Source organism: Hemitrygon akajei, chromosome 16 (assembly GCF_048418815.1).
Source record: "Hemitrygon akajei chromosome 16, sHemAka1.3, whole genome shotgun sequence".
Lineage (NCBI taxonomy): Eukaryota > Metazoa > Chordata > Chondrichthyes > Myliobatiformes > Dasyatidae > Hemitrygon > Hemitrygon akajei.
Window position 1 is genome coordinate 3,608,230 of NC_133139.1, and position 11,173 is coordinate 3,619,402.

At 41.6% G+C, this 11,173-nt stretch overlaps 1 protein-coding gene across 2 annotated transcripts in view; it reads left to right on the forward strand.

The window, feature by feature from the left end:
* zap70 (zeta chain of T cell receptor associated protein kinase 70) overlaps window positions 1-9,566 on the forward strand; it is a 167,554-nt gene extending 157,988 nt beyond the window's left edge. For both annotated transcript variants that reach the window (XM_073068124.1, XM_073068123.1), the window contains one exon: window positions 8,696-9,566. In XM_073068124.1, the coding sequence (XP_072924225.1) occupies window positions 8,696-8,783 (88 nt within the window). In that variant the 3' untranslated portion in view covers window positions 8,784-9,566. The remainder of the gene's footprint in view (window positions 1-8,695) is intronic.
* The last annotated feature ends 1,607 nt before the right edge of the window (window positions 9,567-11,173 follow it).

The following is an 11,173-nucleotide window of genomic DNA, read 5'->3' on the forward strand; positions in this document are numbered from 1 at the left end:
TCAATTTCTGATGTTCCAAGGAATGAAGTCCTACTCTATGCAACCTCTTTCTTTAACTGTTTACTCAGAAACAATGGATATGATCATTGTTAGAGTTATGTTAGATCTTATGTTAGGACAAAAGGAACATCCAGGAGACCTGCACTGTTCAGTTTGGCAGATAGGTTAGAGTTCACGAATGATTCCCTAATTTAACACATTGAAGATTTGTGATTAATTTGCCAAGTTAAATGGCCTTGGTAAGTTGTCCCTGGTGTGCTGATGAGTGGTGGCAGCTGCAGGGAACTAATGAGAATTTCGGGAGAATACAGTCGGGTTACTGTTAACTGGGGCTTCACAACCTGGGGTCCAAGGACTTTAAAAGATGCTTGATGGTTGGCAGGGACTCGGTGGGTCAAAGACCCCCGTGAAGTAAAGTGAATCAAAAGGCTGCTATCTGACTGGAGAAAGATGACAGATAAGTCACGTTCAGAGAGATTTTGTTGATCTTGTGCATGAATCACAGGAATTTAGCAGGCAGGTTCAACAAATAGCTAAGAATGAAAGTGACACGTTGACTTCGATTGTGAATCAGAATCAGGTTTATTATGACTTTAATGTCATGAAATGTGTTGTTTTGTGGCAGCAGCACTTTAAAATTCTTCTTAAGCCCACCACACCTACTTGGACACAGGATACTGACAGCAACTCACTAGCATCCTCTGTCCTGCGCCAACAGAGGGTTGATCGACCATGTGGCTTCAGCTTTCATCAAATAATTCATATGTCTTCTAGGCAAAGTTCCTTCCTCTCCCAGGAATGAGGAATTTGGAGCCTCTGTTGGAGTTTCTGTAGCTCTGGATTTTTACAGGATGGGGTTGCTAGTCCAATCCTCCTCCTGTCACTGCCGGGTTTGGGATCATTCACTGGGTTTCTATGGGATGGGGTTGGTAGACCCGTGCCTAACCTTCTCCTGTCACAGCCAGGTTTGGGATCATTCATGTGGAGTTACATAATAATTGCGATAAATTAAATTAAGAATATATGAAAATAAATAGTGCATAAAGAGAGCAGAAGGGCGAGGTGGTGTTCATGGACTGTTCAACAATCTGATAGTGGAGGGGGCAGAAGATGTTGGAGTTTAAGAATCGAGAATTTTTGTTTCAGTTGTACTGCGTGCTGGTGGGTCCACACCTGGTCTGTCTGAATATAGTCTGGGTCTATGTGGGAAGAATAAGGGAAACGTTATTCAAGCACAAGGTTGACATGATATTTTCACAAGTGCAGGAGTAAAGGACAAGGTACAAACTAAGAGGCCAGCCATTTAAAACTGTGCACAGAAATTTCTTCTGAGGGTAGAAGAAATTTTTTTTGATTTTTTTGCATTTTTTTGATCCTAGCAGTGATGGAAGCCAGATCATAGAGCCATATAGTCATAGAGCACTAATGTCATTGTGGTGTAGCAGTTAACACATTGCTATTACAGTTCAGACAGACAGACAGACATACTTTATTGATCCCGAGGGAAATTGGGTTTCATTACAGCCGCACCAACCAAGAATAGTAAAGAAATATAGCAATATAAAACCATAAATAATTAAATAATAAGTTCATCATGCCAAGTGGAAATAAGTCCAGGACCAGCCTATTGGCACAGGGTATCTGACACTCCGAGGGAGGAGTCGTAAAGTTTGATGGCCACCAGTAGGAATGACTTCCTATGATGCTCAGTGTTACATCTCGGTGGAATGAGTCTCCGGCTGAATGTACTCCTGTGCCTAACCAGTACATTATGGAGTGGATGGGAGTCATTGTCCAAGATGGCATGCAACTTGGACAGCATCCTCTTTCCAGACACCACTGTCAGAGAGTCCAGTTCCACCCCCACAACATCACTGGCCTTACGAATGAGTTTGTTGATTCTATTGGTGTCTGCTACCCTCAGCCTGCTGCTCCAGCACACAACAGCAAACATGATAGCACTGGCCACCACAGCCTCATAGAACATCCTCAGCACCGTCCAGCAGATGTTAAAGGACCTCAGTCTCCTCAGGAAATAGAGATGGCTCTGACCCTTCTTGTAGACAGCCTCAGTGTTCTTTGACCAGTCCAGTTTATTGTCCATTCGTATCCCCAGGTATTTGTAATCCTCCACCATGTCCACACTGACCCCTTGGATGGAAACAGGGGTCACCGGTGCCTTAGCCCTCCTCAGGTCCACCACCAGCTCCTTAGTCTTTTTCACATTAAGCTGCTGATGACATCAGATTTCAGTGTTCAATTCCAACACCCTCTGTATGGAGTCTGTATGTTCTCCCTGTGGAATACATGGGTTTTCTCTGGGTGCTCCCATAGTCCAAAGACATACTGGTTAGTAGGTTAATTGGTCATTATAAATTGTCCTGTGATTAGGCTGTGGTTAAATAAGGAGCTTCAGAAGGTCCAGTTCTACTCTGTATCTCTGAATAAATAAACAATCAATAAATAAATACAGTCTTGACACAGCAGATTAGTATTTGAAAGACCCAAGAATTGAGTACTGTGCAGAATGGGCACTGAACAGCTGACAAGCCCCCATCTTCCCAAAGATTTTAAGGTGCCAGTAACCTGCCTTTGCCCCTTCAGTAGAAACAGTTCCACCAGGCTTGGTAGCTAAGCCACACATGAAAGCCAGGTGTTGGACTTGGTTGTCAGAAACTATTTTAGTCACACATCATTGGGGGCACTTAAAAGGTAGTGGGAGCTTATCCCCCCGACCTTGAAAACCTTAAGGAATCCTGATAATGCAGGAATAAAAGAAATCCCAGGATGGGATGTGGGGGTTTGGGGTGGAACTCTGCAGATGACAGTGTTCCCTTGTTGTCCTTGACCTTCTAGATTGGGAGAGCTCTTGGGTGTCACAGGAGCTGGACAAGATTTTGCAGGCACAAGAGGCTATAGTGAATGAGTTGCCAGTCAAGCAATTTGCTTTCACCTGACAGATTCTCAAATGCTGTTATAGCTAGAGCAGAGCTTCCCTGTGTCTCAGTGACAAGAATAAACCAATACAATACCATCAGATTCCTTCCGAAACTGGGAAAATATTGTAGGGAGTCAGGAGACAAGTTTTCAACTGTACATGTTTATTGTGGTGATTCAGTTCAGATTACGACCCAAGAAGCCATTATTAATATAAATACACACACACACACACACACACACACACACACACACACACACACACACACACACACACACACACACACACACACACACACACACACACACACACACACACACACACGCGCAAGGAAACAACATTTCAAGGACAATACTGGCTATTGGCTTGGTAATGTCAATGTTAAAGGTATTGACTGGGACAGGAACGAGAAACTAAACATCTTGCAGTGACGGGAAAAACTGATGGAAGAAAAAGTCGCGGTCGACAGCATACGAATTCATGAGCTATGTCAGGGGATGGATAGGCAAAAGTTTTGAAGAGATTATTAGAACTTCTCAGATTTAGGACAGATGGAAGACCATGATTGCTCACATCATACGACATGGCACATAATGATGATGATAGAACACAGAACAGTACCGACCCTTTGGCCCACTATGTTGTGTGTATGTTGTATATCTGGACATGGTAATATAGGGATAGAACATAGAACAATACAGTCTCTTCCGCCCACTATCTTGTGTCGATCTTTTAACCTACTCCAAGATCAATCTACTGCTTTCCTCCCACATAACTCTACATTTTTCTATCACGCATGTGCCTGTTTAAAAGTCTCTTAAATGTCCCTAATTTCAAGCCTCTACCACTAGCCCTGGTAGAATGCTCCATGCACTTGCTGCTCTTCATGTTAAAAAAAATTAGCTCTACCTTCTGTCAGTTGGATCTCTTGAGGTTCTCAACTCCTACCCCAGGGGCCTGGCCATTGACATCTCCTCCTCCAGTCTATCTTCCATTCCTACACCCTCATCTGATCCCCTGCTCACCTTCTTCATGAATTCCAAGCTCCACAATGGTGGGAGATCACAGGGGAAAGGTTTCTAGTTCAATTGTTTAGAACATGTTTAGACTTCCACTCCATTTTGTGTCTAATTAATGACTGGACCACTGATGTGAGGGCTCATCATGGATTTATAGGTTCCTTAGAGGATCCTTTCTGCAATAGGCCTTGAAATATGCATGAGTTCAGAGTTCAGTTCCGATGCTGTCTATGAGGTGCTTGTATGTCCTCCTGGGTGCTCCAATTTCCTCTCACATCCCAAAGACATACCAATTTGTAGGTTAATTGGTCAATGTAAATTGTACTGTGATTAGGCTAGTGTAAGTAGATGGGTTGCTGGGTGGCCTGGAAGGACCTGTTCTGTGCTGCATCTCTAAATAATCAAATAAATAAATACATTAATTAAAGATATAAGACCATAAGATATAGGAGCAGAATTAGGCCATCTGGCCTATGGAGTCTGTTCCACTATTTCATCATGGCTGATCCAATTTTCCTCTCAGCCTCAGTCTCCTGCCTTCTCCCCTGTCCCTTCTGGCCCTGAACAAGCAAGAATCTATAAACCTTTGCCTTAAATATACATAAAGACTTGGCCTCCACAGCTGCTTGTGGCAAAGAATTCCACAGATTTGCCACTCTCTGGCTAAAAAAAACTCATCATCTCCACTCTGCAAGGACACCTGTCTTTTCTGAGGCTGAGTAATCTTGGCCTTTTCTCCTTGGAGCAACAGAGGATGAGAGGTAACGATAGAGGTGTATAAGATGATGAGAGGTATTGATTGTGTGGATAGCCAGAGGCTTTTTCCCAGGGCTGAAATGGCTAATATGAGGGGGCATAGTTTGGTGCTTAGAAGTAGGTACAGAGGGGATGTCAGGGGTAAGCTTTTCATACAGAGTGGTGGGTGTGTGGAATGCAATGCAGGTGACAGTGGTGAAGGTGTATACAACAGGGTCTTTTAAGAGACTGTTAGATAGGTACATGAAACTTAGAAAAGCAGAGGGCTACGTAGTAGGGAAATTCTAGGCAGTTTCTAGAGTAAATTACATGATTGGCACAATATTGTGAGCCAAAGGGCCTGTAAAGCACTGTAGGTTTTCTATGTTTCTATTTTATTCGTTTCACCATTCGATAGGTTTCAATGAGGCCACTCTCATTCTTCTTAATTTTAGTCAATACAGGCCCAGAGCCATCAAACGCTCTTCATATGACAAGCTATTCAATCCTGGAATCATTTTTGTGAACCTCCTTTGAACTCTCCTCAGTTTCATCACACCTTTTCTAAGAGGCCCAAAACTGCTCACAATACTCTAAGTGAGGCCTCACCAGCGCTTTATAAAGTCTCAACATTACATCCTTCCTTTTCTATTCTAGTTCTCTTGAAATGACTGCTGTCATTGCATTTGCCTCCCTCACCACAGGCTCAACCTGCAAATTAACCTTTAGAGAATCCTCACAAGGACTCCCAAGTTCTTTTGTGCCTCAGATTTTTGTATTTTCTCTCCATTTAGAAAATAGTCAACCCTTTCCTTTCATTTACCAAAATGCATGGCCATACACTTCCTAACACTGTATCCCATCTGCCATTTCTTTGCCCATTCTCCTAATCCATCTAAATCCTTCTGTATCCTCTCTACTTCATCAAAACTACCTGCCCCTCTACCTATCTTTATATCGTCTGCAAACTTTGCAACAAAGCACATCCAACTCATTGACATACTGTATAACGTAAAAAGATTTGGTCCCAACAGAGACCTCTGTGGAACACCAGTAGTCACCACCAGCCAGTCAGAAAAGTCTCCCTTTATTCCCACTCTTTGCTTCTTGCCAATCGGCCACTGCTTTATCCATGCTAGCATCTTTCCTGTAGTACCACAGGCTCGTAAGCAGCATCGTGTGGCACCTTGTCAAAGGCCTGAAAACCCAAGAACACAACATCAACTGATTCTCCTTTGTCTATCCTGATGTTATTTCTTCAAAATATTTCAATGTTAGAAGAATTCCAAATTACATTTTATGAGACAATGTTGCCATAGGTACTGCTTAACTCCCTGGGCCTGAGGGTTTTTAAAGGTATCTATATGTGACTAGAAATATTTGAAAAGATAATGGCCGTAACATAATTCTTTAGAAAGCTGTCTTTGACAGTTCAGCAACACACACAAAATGTTGGAGGAACTCAGCAGGCCAGGCAGAATCTAGGAAAAGAGTACAGTCGACTTTTCGGGCTGAAACCCTTCGGCAGGAATGGAGAAAAAATCTAGAGAGTAGATTTAAAAGGTGGGGGGAGGGGAGAGAGAAACACAAGGTGATAGGTGAAACCTGGAGGGGGAAGGATGAAGTAAAGAGTCTCTCTCTCTCCTCTCCCCACCTTTTAAATCTGCTCCCTAGCTTTTTTCTCCAGTCCTGCCAAAGGGTTTCAGCCCAAAACGTCAACTGTGCTCTTTTCTTACATGCTGCCTGGCCTGCCGAGTTCTTGCAGCATTTTGTGCGTGTTGCTCAGATGTCCAGCATCTGCAGATTTTCTCTCACTTTACAGTTCAGCTTCTACTTTACTGAAATGTATACAATTAAATTTTTATTCCTTGCTTTAAAATGTTTAAACCATGCCAACAAATTTGTGTTTCTCCTGTGCTGGTTTGATGTCTCAGAAGCAGTCAGTGTGGTTGGCCATCAGCAAGTTCGATAACATCATTAGTGCTGATCATAAGGAACTTGAGCAAGTTTAAGGCCTGATAGCAACTCACACATCAACAACCCCAAATCTTTGAGCCCATCTTCTTTTGAGTGACTTGTGAATGTTCTGCTAATTTCATGATCATTATCTCATTCAAGAGACTGACCAAGGCTGATTGCTTCATTGTTAGGTTAGCTGGAGATGTAGCAGCAACATTCAAAATTATTGTAAACAGCCTTGCCAAGTGCAGCCATTGATTTTCTTAACTACTGGGGCATAAGCCAACAGTAGCTTGTCAGTGACCTCTGTCCTGGCCTGGTCTTGCAAGTTGTCTCCAGGTGTAACCCATATTCTTAGTGTATTCTTCCTCTCCCATCAATGAGTTCCTGTTGGTGTTTCACAGGATGGGGTTGCCAGCACCATGCCAAACCCTTCTCCTTTTGCAGCCATCCATGATAGAGCTGAATGGAGCCATGGGCAGTAATTAAATCTATGAATTCCTGTCTTAAGGGTGACAGAGTTGGCATCCCAATAGTTCGCTGGAGTTAGAGAAATAGATTTGCCGTTAGATCACAGAAAGACGTAAAGACAACAGTGTTACTGCAGTGAGTGATTTTAACTTCCCCAATATTAACTGGGGTACCTCCAGTGCCAGAACGATAGATGGAGCCAATATACCCTCTTATTTTTTTTACAGCTGCACAGACTAACCATTGTTCTGAGTAGGAAATTTTTACATGGTCTGAAATTTTTTTCTGTAATATGCACATCAAACAAACAAAAACCACAACTCACAACACAAGGTAGGCAGTCAAAAAAACTGACAGGCACAATGTCAAAAGTAAAATGCTTTGACTAGATGGCATTGGCATTCATCAGGCTGGTAGTTTATGAACAACGAGCTTCAACTTCCACTTTGTGTTTATTGTTACAATTTGTAATTTGAAACACTGACAAGCTAAATACATTGAAGTTCTAAAATGTTTCAAAGTAAAGGCTGTGGTATGTTTATTATTTAGAACATTTATAGATTATATTCATTAACACATAATTATTTCACAATTATATTAACATAATTTCAAAATTATATTAACATTATATAAAACAAAATTCCAGTAGTGCACCAACAAAGGCTATGTGCACAGGAACATTTCAGCTACGGTGAGGCCACGCACCCTTGCAGCTCAGTGGGCAGAATTTGTTTGGTGCATTCAGGAAGATTTTTTGAAAGAATATGTATGTAGGTAGCCCAATGAGGGATGAAGTTGAAGGAAGTCTAATTAAATCTTTTTTAAGAAATGAGCCTGGCCAGGTTTCAATGATTTAGATTTAGATTTATTTATTATTCACATGTAGACTGAAACATACAATGAGATGTGCCATTTGCATTAGCACCAACACAGTCTGAGGACATGGTGGGAGTAGGCTGCAAGTGCTGGGACTTGTTTGTTTTATTTTATTTTGTTTAGAGATACTGGGGGTGGGGGTGGAACAAGTTCTTCAAGCCCTTTGAGCCGCACCGCTAGCAACCCACCTATTTAACCCTAGCCTAATCACAGGACAATTCACAATGACCAATTAACCTACTAACTAATATGTCTTTGGATTTTGGGAGGAAACCAGAGCACCTGGCAGTCCTCCATTCCACAGGGAGAATGTACAAACTCCTTACAGAATCCAACTTAGGTGAAGAAGTCACCAATTAGGGGAAGCACATAATAGTAATGCCTTACTTTGTCAGCTATCAGGGTTCAATGCCTTTTGCAGTCTCTAAGAAGTTTGTAAGTTCTCTCTGTGACCATATGTGTTTCTTCCAGATGCTCTGGTTTCCTCCCACATTCCAATAACGTACCAATTAGGGTTACTGAGTTGTGGGCATACTACTTTGGCACTGGAAGTACAGCGGCACTTGTTGACTGTCCCTAGCACATCCTTGAATGGTGGTTGGTTATTGACACAAACATCTTATTTCTTGTTCTGATGTTTCAATGCACATGTGACAAATAAAGCCGATCTTTGATATGTTCTCATTGTGTGTTACAGGGTGAATGATCGTCCTGGATTTGTGGTAGTGGAGGGCAAGATGCGAGACTACCATTATAAAATTACACAGAAGCCAACATCAGTTTGACATTGTACCTGTGATAACCTTACAGCGGACAAGTTTGATTTGATTTGCAAGTGTTTTGCTGTGTCACTCTTTACCAGTTCTTGTAGTCAGTAGCTATGAAAGAAAAGCTTACAGCAACAACATGGCTGCAGTTTGAGCATGCCTTTTGTCAATTTCATATTCTAAACATTCACATTTTCAAATATAATTTAACTTGACCTTCTTTATTAACCTGAAATGAGTCTCTATGGCTGTACCCTGTCGAGAGTGTTAGTCAGAACTAATCGGCATCCCATTGCAATCAAGTGAACATTTGGAGGCTGAACTGACAGGAGTGTTAGTCAAAACACAGTAGTATAGGGTTTGTGTGATGCTAGTTCAGCTCAATGCATCAGAGTCCAGAATTTAACTCCAACACCATGTGCATCTCTCCCCAGTGAATGCAGGGGTTTCCTCCGACAGTCTAAAGATGCACCTGTTAGTAGGTTAATTGGTCATTGTAAATTATTCTGTGATTAAGCTAATGTTAAATTGGTGTGTTGCTGATCAGCCCGCCTCATTGGGCTGGAAGGATGTGTTGCACGCTGTATCAAATAAAAAACTAACCTTGGCAGCCCATTACAATTAACTGGACATATGGTGCCAATAAATTTATTTTGCATTGTTGTATTAAGGCAAACAAGGAGTGATACTGTCACATTTCACATATTTAATGTACAAGATCAAAGTTATAACTGCCCTTTTTACAAAATTGTGTGCTTGCTTTATAAATGAAATATTACTGCTATCAAGAATGATCTTAGCCCTGAGTGAAAATAAAGAAATAATTTTGATTGTAAAATGTTGAACTTGAGTCTACAGGAAGCTCTTGCTGCTACGGGGACTTCTGCTGCTCCTCATGGTGATCTGAGGGGAAGCTGTTGTCGTGTGGCAGGTCAACTCAAAAGTCACAGTAAATTTTTATCAATGTATGTATACATCACCATATCCTACCCTGGGAGCCATTTTCTTGCTGGCATTTACAGGAAAAGAAATACAATAATTTATAAAAAACTATATATAAAGACTGACAAAGTGCCAATTGTGCAAAACAATAAGTTATGTAAAAACGACTCAGAACATAAGCTGTAGAGTCTCTTGAAGTGACTCTAGTTTGGAGAATCAGTTCAGAGTTATAGTGAGTGAAGTTATCCATGCTGGTTCAGGAGCCTAATGTTTGCAGAGTAACTGTACATGAACCTGGTGATATGGGACCTAGGGTTTCTGTACCTCCTTCCTAACGGTACTGTAGTAACAAGAAGAGAGCATGTTCTGGATGGTGGGGGTCCTTGATCATAGATGCTGCTTTCTTATAGCAATGTTCCTCATGAATGTGCTCAGTGGTAGGGGAGGGCTTTGCCTGTGATGGACTTGGCCATATCCACTGCTTTCTGTAGTCTTGTCCATTCCTGGCATTGTTGTTTCCATACCAGGCCATGATGCAACCAGTTAGGATACTCTCCACCATGCATCTATATAGGTTTGTCAAAGTTTATTGGTGACATGCTGAACCTAAGCAAACTTCTACAGAAGTTGAGGTGCTATTATGTCTTCTTTGTGATGGCACTTAGGTGCAGATCACAGAACAGATCCTCTAACACCCAGGAACTTAAAGTTACCAATCCTTTCCAACATACAGACTGAAAACATTCCTGCCCACAGTGGAAGGGGTGAAGCTATTAAACCCATATCTTCTTAACCTCTCCATCCAACCATCTGATCCAACCAAGAACCAGCAATATCTCACACTTTGGGTCGAGGAGCAACACCTTATATTCCATCTGGGTAGCTTCCAACCAGATGTCATGAATATTGATTTCTCTTTTCAGTAAAAAAAATGTTTCCCTCCCTCTTCCCTCTTCTTTGATTCTCCATTCTGGCATTTTACTTATTCTCACCCACCTATCACCTCCCCCTGGGTCCCCTTCTCCTTCCCTTTCTCCTATGGTCCATTCTCCTATGGAAATCTATTAATTTCCATAGATGTTGCCTGACCTACTGAGTTCCTCCAGTACTTTGTGTGTGTTGCTTTGGATTTCCAATATCTGCAGAACTTATTGTATTTAAAATCTCACAAATCAGTGTCACCAAAATCTAACCTAATGTGCAGAAACCAGTGAAAACCTGAAGATGTCAATTTTTGCTTAAAGGTACTGAGGGGAAAATAAAAAGCAAGCAACGCCAGAAGTTAAATATTAAGAACAAATACAAAATGCTCATTATTCTGTGATTAAATCCAGAAAGTAAAAATCTTACCAAAGGTGTGTCCTGATGAAGAATCTCAGCCCAAAATGTTGACTATTTATTCATTTCCATAGATGCTGCCTGACTTGATGAGTTCCTCCAGCATCTTGTGTGTGTTCTTCCTCTCC